Source organism: Dryobates pubescens, chromosome 26 (genome assembly GCF_014839835.1).
Source record: "Dryobates pubescens isolate bDryPub1 chromosome 26, bDryPub1.pri, whole genome shotgun sequence".
NCBI lineage: Eukaryota > Metazoa > Chordata > Aves > Piciformes > Picidae > Dryobates > Dryobates pubescens.
The window spans coordinates 2,587,372-2,602,137 of record NC_071637.1 but is presented as its reverse complement, the minus strand read 5'-3'; the positions used below and the strand labels follow the sequence as shown (position 1 = coordinate 2,602,137).

The window sequence follows — 14,766 nt, the reverse complement described above, 5'->3', positions numbered from 1 at the left end:
TATGGTCTGTGCTGTCAGTCCACCTGGAATGGTCAGTTGTTAAAGAACAAGAGAAAACTGCCTGTAGGCTGGAATGTCCTTTAAAGTGCAGCTTAGCCCATGTGGTGCACTGAATCAGTCACTAGCCTATTCTTCAGTGTCTGGAGGCAGTACCTGGGCTTTGGAGCTGCTGACATGCAAGGATGGCAGCTGCACTGGTTACTTGCCCAGCTAATGGGCTTGCTCTGAGATCTTTGGTGCACCAAATTCAGAGTCACGATAAGCCTGGTGGCTTCTCTTTTGCAGAGGATAAACCAACCACAGAAGTGTCATGTGGGTGGGTGGTGGGAGTCCCTGTGTCCATGAGGTTCTCTAATTTGGATCACAGTAGCCTGCCTGACCCTCTGTGTTAAATGATTTTCAGATTCAATTGATGTTCTAAAGGTGTTACTGCATGGTTAGGATACTGTTGGCTGTAGGGTTGAACTCTAGACTACTTTTAGTCTCAGCATTCACATGATTTCTGTTTTTCCTTGCCTGTAGTTGTACAGCAGCCTTTGGAATGCTTGCAGCCATATAAGCAGCAAGTTTCTTCTTGGTGAGTATAACCATGGGCCCCTGGGTTTGTTAATTGTAGGTTTCTTTAAGCTTTTGAAGTTTTGCTTTAATTCTTGGATAATACTTCTCTGAATTAAATCCCTACATTTGTTAAACCAAGGACTGTGCATTTTCAGGTGGAGGAAGAAAATGGTAGTCCTTTTAAAGTAGATTTCCCTTGAATGTCATTTTATTTAGGAAAAATGGCTTTATTCCATGTGACAGAAACACTTTTCACAATGGATTTTTTTCCCTTGTGCCATGCTTAAGAGTGTTTGCCTTTTCCCTTCAGTGTGTTACAGGGTGGGGGGGAAAGGAAAACCAGAACAGCTAAATGAGAGATGTTCAAATGATTGAAAAGAATTCTGTCCTTCAAGGAGTGTTCATTTCTTTAATTGCACTTGGTAATTCATGTAGGTGGTGTTGGAGCAAAACCTTGATTTCTGTTCTGTTGAACTGCCCATGTTGACAACTCTGCTTCCATCATGGTCTGTCCTAGTCTCAGCATCAGTTTGAGTTGACAGCACAGATGCATGGAATGTTGAGAGGATGAAAATGCCCTTCTGCATGCCCTGCAGCCTCAGGGAGAGTGTGAGGATCTCGATTTGGGGAGGGTAGCTTATGTTTGCTGACCCTTTTCACTTCTGCCATGGAGTGCTTTGAGCAAGTCTTGCTTTCTGCCCGAAGAGGGGAGAAAATGTGGAATTTTCCTGGTGTCAGCCTTGTTAGTCTAATTCTATAGGAAAAAGAGGAGTCTGAAATGAGATACTAAGCCTTGTCCTTTTAGGGAAAGTTTCAGTGTTGAGAAAGCAGCAGTATTGTTACAGACGTTGTATCAGATGGAGTTTCAGGGTTGTGTTGCTCACTCAGCTTGCCTGTGTAGTTGCTGATGGAATCTGGGACACCTGGAGAAGCAGAAAGGGAGTGCTGGGCAAGATCTACCTCAGGATCCTGCATGGTGTGAATAAGAAGTGCATGTAGGCCAGTGTCTTGTTTGGAATGTCTTGTGGATAGCAAAAGGTGGTGATGCAGTATTCCTTGGAATTTGTTGCTGTTTCTAGTGGTCTTTAATGCCCATTTTGAATCTTCCCTATTTCTGCTCCTGCTGCATTAAAAAAAACAGACACTTGACTGAAGATCTGGGGCATTGTATTTTGAAATATCATTGTTAAGGGTATCTTCTCAAACTGTTTTTTGTGTCCTAAAGCTGCCTCCTCATGCTGTGAAATGGTGTCCTTCACCAAAACGTGAGGCAGGAGCCTGGGGGTCCTTAGGTGAATAGCTGGTACAGAGCTGGGTTTGGGTTAATGATGTATAATGATGCTGTGGGCTTTGTGTGTAGAGTAACAGAGTCAGGCACACTGCATGGCAGCAATGCTGTTGTGGGCAAAACCTGGTAGGCAGAATTGGGTTTGTCTTCAGGTAATAAAAGTCTCTTGTAATCAGCTTCCCAGGTGGATGCCAAAGCAGTCTGTAGCAGTGGTGAGCCTGGCGCTTAGCCTTGCCGAGATGCCGTGGGGGTTGTCACGTGAAGGTGTCTGTAAGAGCTGTGGTGCAGTCTGACGTGGCCATTGCCTTTTTCTCGTCTGCAGGTGTGTGCTTTCAGCACAGCATGGCTGTGCTCATCCACTTGCGAGGGCTTCCCGTTGTGGTGGGGACCGTGGCCTGCTCTGGACTGACCCTTGCCGCTGGGGGCGTGCGTGTTGTAGGGGGTGAGCTGGCTGAGGCTTCCATCCTCCTGCCGCAGAGGAAGATGCCAGGCTGGGTATCATGTGCACAAAGGGGATAAGTAAAGGTCAAAACTAACTGTTACAGAGCAATAAAAGCCTGATGTGCAAAATGTGCTTGGACTTAGTCCTTGAGAGCTTCAAAACTGTTTGGAGCACTGGTGCTGGAGTGAATGGCAGAGTCAGCTTAGGCTGTGGAATCGTGGGCTGGTGCAGGAACTGCTCACGCTGCTGTACGCGAAGGAGATGAACCAAGCTTGCGCCTTGTTGCTTGGTGAGGAGCTGCAGCTCAAATCTTGGGGCTGTCTCCAGTGTCCCAGTTCAGTTACACCTGGGCTGCATCTCCAGTGAACACAGGACGGTCTCTTGCTAGTTGCTTTTACTTCCTGGTTTTGCTGGGAGCGTCCTGAACCACCCAGCAGTGCTGTAGGAAGCCCCGCAGCAGGCTCACCATCCAGGACAAAACTTCCTGCTGCTTTGCACTGAACATTAGATTTGTGCCAACTGCCAAAGTTTGCCATGCCCCTTGATCAAGTTGGAGAACTGCAGCTTTTTGTGGAGTTCCTCTTTTTTGCCTCTGTAGTGCTCTGATAAAATGGGAGGGAGAGCCCTGGGTCTGGCAGAGAAGTGGTCCCACACTAAAGAAAGAAGGAGATAAGAGGCTGAGTTGTGGCAGTGATTTGCCTTCCTTCTGACCTGAATTGACACAGGACCAAGTTTGGAAGTGGGACTGCTGTAGAGGCAGGGGTTTTGGTGTGGTGGTAGGGACTGCCAGTGGTTTGGAAGAGAGTTTGCAAAGGGAAGTGAGGCTTTGAAAAAGGCTGCAGTAGTTCTGCAGTTTCCAGAGGTAATACACTAGAGGCTGTTACTGGTGCAAAGGAGAACTTGCCATAACTGTTTGGGTTTAGTCTGCATGATAATGTGCAAGATTTCTCCAGTTTCCAGAGGAACTCCACTGGAATTCACTGATGCACCAGGCTTGGGGCTAAGCACTGACCGGGCAAGAGAATAAGAATGGCTACATCTTGTGTAGCAAGGCCAGTGGGAGTGAATTCTGCTCTGCACTGCCTGATGTAAATGTGCTTCCTGCTTGGTACCTGCAAGTATCTGATAGTTGAATGGTCTTTAAAACCTGACTGACATCATCATGACTTTTATGGGGAGGAAAAGGCTGTCCCTTGGAAACAACAGAATTGTGTACTTCCAGTGATGTAGATTTAGAATGTCCTGTCTAAATCTTGAAGTATTTGTTCCTGAAATGGGCCTAATCCTCATAGGTGGAATAAGAAGTTCTGGAGAAGAGCCATACAGCTTTGGAGGTAGGCCTAATAACTACCTCTTGATTTAATTGTCTTTGTGGTCTTGAGCACTTGAGAAATATGGATTCAAGGATTCATAGTATGGTTTGGGTTGAAAGGGACCTCAAGGATCATCCAGTTCCAACCCCCTGCCCTGGGCAGGGACACCTCCCACTACACCAAGTTCTTAAAGCCTCATCCAGCCTGGTCTTAATCATTTCCAGGCAAGGGCTAACCACAACTTCTCTGAGCAACCTGTTCCCATGTCTCACCACTCGAATAGTAAAGAGCTTCTTCCTAATGCCCAGTCTAAATCTACCCTGATCTAGTTTGAAACTATTGCCCCTTGTCCTGCCACCACAGGCCTTTGTAAAAGGTCCCTCTCCAGATTTCCTGTGGCTCCTTCAGGTACTAGAAGGCTTCTCTAAGGTGACCTCAGAAGCTTCTTTTCTCCAGGCTGAACAGCTCCAACTCTCCCAGCCTGTCCCCGTTGGGGACGTTCTCCAGCTTTCGAATTATCTTTGCGTCCCTTCTCTGAAACCTCTCTGACAATCTGAGGTCCTTGTGTTGGGGGGCTCCAGAGCTGGAGTACTCCAGGTGGGGTCTCAGCAGAGCAGAGGAGCAGAATCCTCTCCCTGTGCTGCTGCTCACGCTTGTGTTGGTGCAGCCCAGCGCACAGCTGCCTTTGGGCTGCCTGCAAGCATTGCCAGCTCACAGCAGGATTCCAGGAGGTACCAAATGAAAGGCCTGGCCATGGCTTACTTTGGTTGTTAAGTTAGTACCAAACTTAATTTCTTAATGAAGAAAATTTTACAAGAGATGTTCTGATGAAGGGTTCTCATTTCCAGGTCATAACTGTTACTCTGAGTCTGATTTTATTGCCAGTCTGTTTGCTGTAGGGGTTCTTAGGTAGTCCTTGCAGGAGAGGACAGAGGCTGAAACAGTCTGGAAGCAGGGGCAAGGTCCTGTGTTCAGTGCTTCCTTTGAGCACCGAACTCTCCACATGGCCTTGTTAGTGAAGAGCTGTGTGCTGGCTCCCAGTGAAGGCTCTGGCCTGTGGTTTCAGTCTTGATCTAAGGCTGTGTTGTTCAGAGTAAAGTTGTTGAGCTCCTCTGGTGATTGATACTGTGCAGTGTCCTAAGAAGTATCTGAGGAAGCTGTTCCTGAAATTAGCTGCACACAAAGCCCTGTTGAGTGTTGAGGCTGCTGGAGCAGTCACAGGGTGTGAGGGAGAGCTCAAAGCCACCAGTTTCATAGCTGCAGGGGAGAAGGAAGAAAACTCTGGGGAGAGAGCAGTGATCCCACCTTTTTCCCCATAGGAGTTCTCTCCTCTAAACTTTCTGATCAGCTGCCTGTGGGTGAGCACACCGTTAGCAAATACTCTAGAACAGTGACTTGGGCTGATTCTCCTTCCCTGGGTGGCTGAGTTGGTGTGAGTCACTCTGCTGTGACTTCAGCTTACCGGCAAGAACTCTTCTTTTTTTTCCCCTCCCATACTGTTGCAGGCTGCTTCAATGGAAGTGGAGATAAGTTTGAGAGCAGTGCTGTGGAGGAAGGCAGCAGATAATCTTCTGGTAGAGAGGTTTCTTTGCACTGTGGTTGTGATACTCAAGGTGCCTCCATGGCAGCCCTAGGCAAACGGCCTGGTTTGAAAGATGTGTTGGTGGAGTTGCTGTTCTGTGTGATAGAACCTTTAGGACTTTCCCAAAGGTCTTTGATTTCTGAAGCATGCTTGAACTCAGAGTAACTCTTCATAAAGTAATGTCAGTCCTTGTGCAGGTGCAGCTCAGTTGGTGTCATTGCTGGTGATGACTTGCATGACTCAAAGTGCTTGTTTCAGTTGGTGCTTGTCTCCTTGCTCTGGTGGTGCAAGACTGCAGGTTTGTTTTCATTTAGCTTGCATCCATTTTGTACATCTTTAAACCGTCAAGATGCAGCCTTGCTGTAAGGAAGATGGTATCAGATGGAACTTAATTGCATGCTTGGATCCCCTGAGCTTAAAAACTGCAGGAATTTATCCTAATTTGCATCTTGTAATTGTGGAAATTGAATGACAGAAGTTTGGGGAGCAGCAGTGGGAAGTCTGCTCAGCAGCTAAAGGTAGCCTGAGAGAAGCTCTTTGGGCAGGACTTGTTAAACCTTTGTTTTATTTGTTGGAAACGTCCCAGGGAAGACTGTCTGCTGGGTCAGGTGGTGGGGAAGAGGGAAGCAAGTGATACAAACACGCAAGCAGTACAGATGGTCTCCTGACCTGGGGTAAAGAAACTGCAGCTCTGATGTCTTTGAACTCTTGCATTCGTAGTGCTGAGGTGCCAGAGTGTTCCTGAGTGTCTCACTGATGAGGTAGCTGTTGAAGATTGTTACTGCCTTCCATTGTGCCCACTTCTGTTTACTGGATTCCTGGGAGGGGGGAGAGACTCCTTCAAAACATCTGTCTGGGCTGTGACTGAACAGCAGGTTGCAGAGTTTTGTTTGGCCTGGACCTGGGACCAGTGGACAGAGGTTGAGCTTCAACCTTTCCCGGTCCGGCACAAGCGTTTTGAACGCCTTTGTGAACGGACTCCGCGCACTGTCGCTTGGGAGCCCTCATTGAAGAGCTAATTGCCCCCTGTACCCTCTGCAGACCAAAGCTTCAGAAGTCTCTGCACATCCAGCTGTTGGGGATTGTGGTGCATAAGCTTATTTTGTGTATGTCTTGATTAGTGATTGATATCTAATTGCATTTTTCAGGGGAATAAAATCAGCAGTGTTGCTATTACAAAATGACAAAACATCCTCCGAATAGAAGAGGGATCAACTTTGAGGTGGGAGCCCAGTTGGAAGCCCGTGACAGATTAAAAAACTGGTATTTTTTTTAAAACCATTCATATTCTATTCACTTTAAGTCTTTACTATCTTAAATATTTTGTATCCTTACAGTACTTAGAGTCCTGGTCGTTGGTTTGTAGGAAAGTAGATAACGTACAGAAGTTGGTACCCCGGTGGTGGTAATGGGCCCTAGGTGCTGATGTGTTGTGCTGGTCCTTGAAAAGAATCTTGCTGGTGCTGTGTCTGAGCAGTAGGACTGCTGATGGCATCTGGTTGGGACTTCAGCCTCTGGACCTCCAGACTGACGCTTCAGGTTCTGTGCTACACGCAGATTGCAGAGCAGACATTATGGAGAGAGAAGTTGTTTGGAGTATGGAATACCCAGGGTGGTTCCTCACTACCTCCTTTGCATTGCTGTTGTGAGATCTTAGGCTTCCAGGTCTGATAGAAATGGTTATGGTCTGTGCTTATTTGATGGTGGTCAGCTTATAGAACTCAAGGGCTGGGTGCAGAAACACATTCCACAGTAAGAAGTCTGCTCTGGAGCCTGTTGTGCAGGTTATAGTTGTAAGGAAGAACACTTCTCTTGACCAATCACTGCAATAGGAAGGGGGAAAAGGGTCTCAAAGCTTCTTGGGCTAACTTTGAGCCTTCTAACTGTGTCCATTTTAGGAAGTCAGCTCAAAAATTTGGCATTTAATGATGTTCAGTGAACAAAGCATGCAATGAAAATTGCTGGAGTCAAACACTGCTTAAATAGAGGAATGAATTTGCTCTTGCCAGCTCTGTAAGATGTCTTCTATCTCCTGAAATTAGCCTGAGTTGACTTTCATTTCAGAGTCTCTGTGGGTTAGAGAGATTCATGCTTTAGGCTCTGGAGCCTGCCAGCAGGTTAAGCATGCAGAAGTGCTGAGAGCCATCTGGATGTCCCAGAAGGATGGAGCATTGCCTTAGACACAAGGGACTCGTTCCAAAACATCTCGTTGCATGCAGAGTGTTTCTCTGCTTCCCAGATACGAGGTGATTGGAGCTGTGAGAATGAGTGAGCATGGCTGCTTATGGAGAGGACAGGCAGTGCCACCAGGAAATCACAGCTGCATGTTTTGGTGGCTTTCCTCTGTAACCATGAGGTGTGCAGGTAGGGGGTTGGTCTGAGGCTGCAGCCATCTTTTGTGTTCTTGTGCTTTGCTTATGCTGCAGAAAACTTACACCTCCACACAGGAGATTTCCTGAGCTCTCTGTAATGAAGGCTTCCTAAAGATGCAGTTAGTGAAGATGGTGTTTGAATGAGGCTAACAACTCATGTCCATGGCTGTGCCATTGCTGGTGTGTCTGGATGAGAGCAGCGCCTCAAAGCATGGGCATGCATGGCTCTGAAGTGGGATGACTCAGGGTGGGGGGAATCCAGCACCCCTACTTGCACAGATCCCTTGCCTCAGTCTGAGTTTTGAATGTGCTGCATGGCCAGGGCCAAGCCATGCTTTTTGGTTTTTCAAGACACTTATCTTCAGTCACCTTATGCACAGTGTCTTGCAACTCTTTGTCTCACAACTTAGTTGGTTTGAGGAGGTTTATTTTGCTTGCAAAGCTTTTGAAACCTCCCTCATAAAGTCCATGTTTCCTTGACTGGTGATCTGCATCTGTTTCTATTCTTGGAGTTTGGAACCAAAATGTGGAAGAGGAGTAGTCTTAGTTTCTCTTGGCAGTATCAGTGGTGCCAGGCTGCCAGCTCCCCAGCTTTGGAGCTGTAGCGGATAGCAGACTTGTTTTGTCTCTGCTCCTTTGACCTGCTGCAGTGTGAACAGGGTCACTGGGTGGTTTCAGTGTGCTCCTTTTACATGGACACAGAACTTTGTTGTTGCTGCTTTTGCCAGGGCTGTCCCTTCAGAGGTCTAAGCTTTTCCTGCGTGTGCTTTGGTACTGCGCTGGCACTTAAATGGGGGCAGAAGCTCTGGTTTGGTCAGGGGGCTGGCCTCGATTTGTGTGCTTGGTACCAAACACACCACTCAGTTCCTGGGTGAGGACTGCTCCTCCAGTAGCAATAATGTGTAGGAGTAGATTTCATCTTGGAGCCCCATTTACCTGCCTTGTGTGGCAGTAGCTTGTTCCCTGAAATGGTAGTCCAGGATCTGCAGGTTGTTTGCATGTGGTGGCAGCTCTACTGAGGAGGAAAACCACTGGTGTATGCCAGAAGAGGAGGCACTGCAGAGTCTGCTCCTTGCCAAAGTGCATGTTGAATTTTGCATCTTTAGAGCTCTTAGCAAAGATGAGTACTGGTATGGCCCTCCTAGATTGAGTGAGTTCACAGCAGTTCAGTTTTGGTGCATAGGAGATGAGGAGGGAAATGAACTAGTTTGGGACTGAGGGATAGGAACTTCTTTAGTCAGCACTCTGAGTTTCCAGCTATTTAGTTCTTCCCAGAACAGGATGGTTTTACACTTGTGTCTGCAGGAAACCCATTTGCTGTGCTGTAACAACTTCAGGCTGCTGTTGTCTCTGTCATTGCTAACTCCTCTCTGTTTGAGCTTTTGATTTTTGCTTGGGTTCTTACTAAAATCAGTGCCAGCAGGCTGGGCACCGTGGAGATTTTCCCTTGCTGTTTAGCCCAGGTATGAGGCCTTGAAAGATACAAGCTCATCATTCCTTCTGAGCTGAACTGCAAAGCTGCTTGTTGTGACCTCCCAGTGTAGTGCAAAAGGTTGGTTGATTTCAGCCTGTTTTTCACAGTGTGTCAGCTAAAAAATTAGTACCAGGTGAGGATTTCTTCCCCAGGATCAATTGGCAGTCTTGATGGCCCATGGAGGATGCTGGATGCATCCTTTGTGATTTGGGGGAGGATGTGTTGGACCATCCCTGGTGGTGGTTGAACTCTTTTGCAGGCCTTAGCCAGGCTTCAGCTCTGTGTCTCATTCAGCACTTTGGTGGCTTCTTGTTGTGGCTTTTTGTGTTTTCATTTGAATAGTCTATTTTTTTCTTTTTTTTCAGGGGTTTGTGGATTTATGGTTTTTTGGAAATAAAAAGTATGAATTTCTTTTAAGTTGCCCGGGGCAGGGTTGCAGGCTGTTTGGGGGTGGGCCTGCGGGTGTTTTGGGGGCCGGGTTGCGGGTGGCAGCGGGCTCGCAGGTGTTTTGGGGGCGGGCCTGTGGGTGTTTTGGGGTCAGGGTCACGGGTGGCGGCAGGCTCGCAGGCGTTTTGGGGGCAGGGTTGCGGGCATTTCGGGGGCGGGCCCGCGGGCGTTTTGGGGGCAGGGTCGCGGGTGGCGGCGGGCTCGCAGGCGTTTTGGGGGCAGGGTCGCGGGCGTTTCGGGGGTGGGCCCCCGGGCGTTTTGGGGGCAGGGTTGCGGGTGGCAGCAGGCTCGCAGGCGTTTTGGGGGCAGGCTCGTGGGTGGCGGCGGGGTCGTGGGCGTTTTGGGGGCGGGCTCACGGGTGGCGGCGGGGTCGTGGGCGTTTTGGGGGCGGGCTCACAGGTGGCGGCGGGGTCGTGGGCGTTTTGGGGGTGGGCTCACGGGTGGCGGCGGGGTCGTGGGCGTTTTGGGGGCGGGCTCGCAGGTGGCGGCGGGGTCGCGGGCGTTTTGGGGGCGGGCTCGCGGGTGGCGGCAGGGTCGCGGGCGTTTTGGGGGCGGGCTCGCGGGTGGCGGCGGGGTCGCGGGCGTTTTGGGGGCGGGCTCGCGGGTGGCGGCGGGGTCGCGGGCGTTTTGGGGGCGGGCTTGCAGGTGGCGGCGGGGTCGCGGGCGTTTTGGGGGGGGGCTCGCGGGTGGGGGCGGGGTCGCGGGCGTTTTGGGGGCGGGCTCGCAGGTGGCGGCAGGGTCGCGGGCGTTTTGGGGGCGGGCTCGCAGGTGGCGGCGGGGTCGCGGGCGTTTTGGGGGCGGGCTCGCGGGTGGCGGCGGGGTCGCGGGCGTTTTGGGGGCGGGCTTGCAGGTGGCGGCGGGGTCGCGGGCGTTTTGGGGGCGGGCTCGCGGGTGGCGGCGGGGTCGCGGGCGTTTTGGGGGCGGGCTCGCAGGTGGCGGCAGGGTCGCGGGCGTTTTGGGGGCGGGCTCGCAGGTGGCGGCGGGGTCGCGGGCGTTTTGGGGGCGGGCTCGCGGGTGGCGGCGGGGTCGCGGGCGTTTTGGGGGCGGGCTCGCAGGTGGCGGTGGACTCGCGGGCATTTTGGGGGCGGGCTCGCAGGTGGCGGCGGGGTCGCGGGCGTTTTGGGGGCGGGCTCGCAGGTGGCAGCAGGGTCGCGGGCGTTTTGGGGGGCGGGCTCGCAGGCATTTTGGGGGCGGGCCCGTGGGCGTTTTGGGGGCAGGGTCATGGGTGGCGGTGGGGTCGCGGGCGTTTTGGGGGCAGGCTCGCGGGCGGTGGCGGGCTCGCGGGTGTTTTGGGGCCGGGGTCGTGGATGGCGGCGGGCTCACGGGCGTTTTGGGGCCGGGGTCATGGGTGTTTTGGGGGCGGGGTCATGGGTGGCAGCGGGCTCGCGGGCGTTTTGGGGTGCAGCTGTATTGATGTTCTGCATTACTCCTTACTTCTCAAGGTGTGTGAGGACCTGGACCTCCTGATGTGGCATGCTTGCTACAGCCTTTGAGGGCTGGGCTCCAAATGTTGGCGGAGGGGAGCTTGCACTGGCAGGGAGCGGTGGTCAGAGCTGTTGAGAACCTGTTAACCTTGGGTCTTTGTTTCATAGTCGCCAGCGGTGTGTTTTGTGTCTGGAAGGAAAGTGGTGATGTGAGGGAGGGATCTATCAAAGTGTTTGGATAGATCTAACACAACTGTTTACTTCTCTAGTCAAGAGCACTGAGCATAAGTTTGCTTCAGAAAGAGAAGCAGTGTTCAGAGGTGGTGGTAGATGGTCCGGGAGCTTGCTGAGAGCTGCAGTTCACCCATGCTGGCTCTCAAGTAGGCTGAACTCTGGTCTCACTGTCAGGTATGCTTTTCTTGATAAGGCAGCAACTCTTTCCCATCAGGGAGCCTTCGAAGGTGAGGTGGGACAGGTGCAGGTGATGCTAGAGCATGTCCTTCTGGCTAGTCTCTTGTGGAAAGGATCTGGGAATTCCTCCCCCTGCGTTTGTTGCATTTTGTAGGGCACTGGGTACTGCCTTTTGCCATTACCTGTCCCTGGTGCTAGGCAGTTGCTGAGATAGCCAAGGATAAACTAACACAACTGGAAGGACTGAAGGTTCCTCCCTGGGAACCTGTGCAGCACAGAGCTTGGAGTCACCTCCATATGCAAAGCATTCTGTCACACCGAGGAGGTAATTTCTTTCCTAGCTTGAGGCAGGTGGCAGGGCCTTGGGCTGTGGCTGCAGTGCAGCTCTTTCAGGACAAGTCCTGACTGGGTGTGTCTGAGACCTGCTGAAGGGCTTCAGTTGTGGTTAGCTTTTGTGTTCATCTGGAGGCTTGTAGTTTGTGCTGCATTTCCATCTGAATCCTGACTTCTCTGGGCATTGTTTTAGCTTGATCCTCTTGATCCTTGCTTTCTTTCTGCCACTTGTCCTGTCTTTTTAAGTGTGATTTATCAGGTGAAGAGTCCTTATGGTTTTGGTTTTTGCTTTCTCCTTATCCTTTTCTTTGGGGCCTTGCCTTTTATCCACAAAGAACTGAAAACGCTGCCAAATGAACATTTTCCTCCTGGCACTGTTACTGTGGAGGGGAAAACATCAGTGCTTGTGATGCTCTCTTCAGCTGGGATAGTGATTCTGAAATACTGAAGTTAAAAATTACCAATGCAATTAAAGAAATGCACAGTTTGTGAGGGCTTCCTGATCAGAAAGGAGTGGATTTGACCCTAATGACACCGAGACATTGTTAGTTAAAAGATCCAGGACTTTGCAGATGAAATTCAACTCTAAGAACAGGAAACTTCTCTCGGGCTCAGTGTGCCTGCTAGACTTTTGCTGTTACACAGGGAAGGTAATGCCTGTTGATGGCAGCGAGTGTGTTGGCCTCCAGGAGTTCCTCTTGCCAAGAGGGAGCTGATCTCTCAGTTCTGTCAGTATGTGAAACTGAGCTCTGGGGAAGCTTTGTTTGCCTTCTTGCTCTCTAGTTCTGTTCATTATTTTTTTTCCACCGCAGACCAAGAGCTCATTAATTATCTCCCCTTCTTGCAGCCAGTGTTTGCTTTCCTGTTCAGTTTTGGGGTTCATCCTGTGCTGAGCTCTTAGCCATTTGGTAGCATCTTTATTGCTTACACAAGTGATAGGTAAAATGACACCAAGCTAATGCAGAACTGAAGGTGGTTTGGTGTAGCTCCTTGGCTCCCCATCAAACCTGAACAAGCAGAGCTGCAGACATTTTGCTTTTGGTGGTGCAGAAGGCTCCGTTTGTGTCATGTTTTGTACTGTAACTAAGTGTCTGAGACAGTTCACCTTACTCTTAATTGAAATGTTGTAATCTGCCTCTTGACCAGGTACCCAGCTCACATTGAGGAGATTGACTATGAAGAAGGGAAAGTGCTTATCCATTTCAAGCGCTGGAACCATAGATACGATGAATGGTTTTGCTGGGACAGTCCTTACTTACGTCCCTTAGAGAAAATACAGTTAAGAAAGGAAGGACTGCATGAGGAAGAAGGTTGTGCAGTAAGTAGAAATGAGGACACTGGAGTATGGAACAGCTCCATGTGCATTTGTGCAACTCATGACCATTAAAATGCTTCAGTGTTGCTGTGTTGCCTCCTGTGTAAGTTTTTTGTTGTTTATGTAAATATTGGAGAAGGAATCACTGTGGTGTGCTAATGAAGCTGCGTGTTTCAGTGACTCTCTGACCTGCTGTCTTGCAGGGATTTCACATCAATGACCAGGTGTTGGCTTGCTGGTCTGACTGTCGTTTCTACCCGGCCAAAGTTACCGCTGTTAACAAAGATGGTAAGGCCTCGCTTCTGCTTTTCTCTTGCTTGGCAGGAGCACATCTCTGATTGTATTCCAGCTTTGCTTTCTTCAGTACAGAGACAGAAGACAACTGTGAAAACTTCTGTTGTCAATTCTGTGTCTTAGTCTGCCTCTAATGTTAGAACCTCACCTCTTACCCTTCTCCCAAGATGAAAGCTTTCTGCTGGGGTATCCACTCAGTAAATCCTTTCAGTATGTGTTTGGGAAGATGGGTTTCTTCTGAAGGTTATCACAGTATCACAGTAACTAAGGTTGGAAGAGACCCCAAGGATCATCAAGTCCAACCTGTTCCAACAGACCTCACAACTAGACCATGGCACCAAGTGCCACGTCCAATCTCCCCTTGAACACCTCCAGGGATGGCGACTCCACCACCTCCCTGGGCAGCACATTCCAATGACGAACGACTCGCTCAGTGAAGAACTTTTTCCTCACCTCGAGTCTAAACCTCCCCTGGCACAGCTTGAGACTGTGTCCCCTTGTTCTGGTGCTGGTCTCTTCTGGGAGAAGAGACCAACCCCCTCCTGTCTACAACCACCTTTCAGGTAGTTGTAGAGGGCAATGAGGTCCCCTCTGATCCTTCTCTTCTCCAGGCTAAGAGCTGTCAAGAGCTGCATGTAGCCACTGTAAAGGTAGTGTCAGAGCTGCAAAAATGCTTTCAGCATCAGAAAGGAAGTGTGAGGGATTTGTTCTCATGCTGTGCTTGCTTTAGGTTGAGGATATGTTGTAAGGTCAAGGAGAAAAAACCTGTGGGGAGTATTCCACCACAAGCATGTTGGGTTTTGTGAAGAGAGCAACTCTAAGCTTCTCTTGCACCTTTATGTTTGCCATGGCTATTTCTGGTAACTTGCCCTTCTCCCTTACCTGGCCTGTGGTAAGACCTCTGCTGTTGAAGTTTCTAACACAGATGAGGCAGCTTTTACAAAGCTAAATAAGGAGCTAGGGTGTTGGAGCTGTTAGCAAAATCTGTTAGGTAACTTCTGGTCTTTAAACTCTTCTTGCTTTATTTTCAAATTTTAGGTACATACACTGTGAAATTTTATGATGGTGTAGTCCAGACTGTCAAAAACATTCATGTCAAAGCTTTTTCCAAAGATCAGGTGAGTATTGTGTTTGTGCTACTAGTGTCAGCTCAAAGGCACAGTTCAGGTGGCTAGATGTGATGAATTAAAATGTGAAGTGAACAAACCATCTCTATTGTTAACATGCATCTGAAATCAAAGCTGTGCAAAGGAGAAGGTTATATTGATCATCTTGGTGTAGTTTGCAGAGTTCTTGGGCTCATGCTGGGATGAGTGTGTCTCTGGAACCAAAGAAATCCTAGGCCTGTAAATCAAAAAATTCCTGAGTCTCCTAAGGTGCAGAATGTGCAGAGTAAAGCTGGTGGTAGGGGATGGGAACAGGCTTGGGTTGTTTCACCTGGTTGGGCTTAGTTTAGATACATGCTGCTCAAAAATTAAAGGGTGGGGACACTGGAGGGGACAGAAACTTCTGT

General features: G+C 49.7%; 1 protein-coding gene across 2 annotated transcripts in view; it reads left to right on the top strand.

Annotated features, from left to right (window-relative positions):
• Positions 1 to 525: 525 nt before the first annotated feature.
• PHF20 (PHD finger protein 20) overlaps positions 526 to 14,766 on the top strand; it is a 66,541-nt gene continuing 52,300 nt past the window's right edge. For both annotated transcript variants that reach the window (XM_054173438.1, XM_009901895.2), the window contains exons 1-5: positions 526 to 577; positions 6,332 to 6,446; positions 12,791 to 12,962; positions 13,163 to 13,247; positions 14,292 to 14,371. In XM_054173438.1, coding sequence (XP_054029413.1) covers positions 6,364 to 6,446; positions 12,791 to 12,962; positions 13,163 to 13,247; positions 14,292 to 14,371 — 420 coding nt within the window. In that variant the 5' untranslated portion in view covers positions 526 to 577; positions 6,332 to 6,363. The remainder of the gene's footprint in view (positions 578 to 6,331; positions 6,447 to 12,790; positions 12,963 to 13,162; positions 13,248 to 14,291; positions 14,372 to 14,766) is intronic.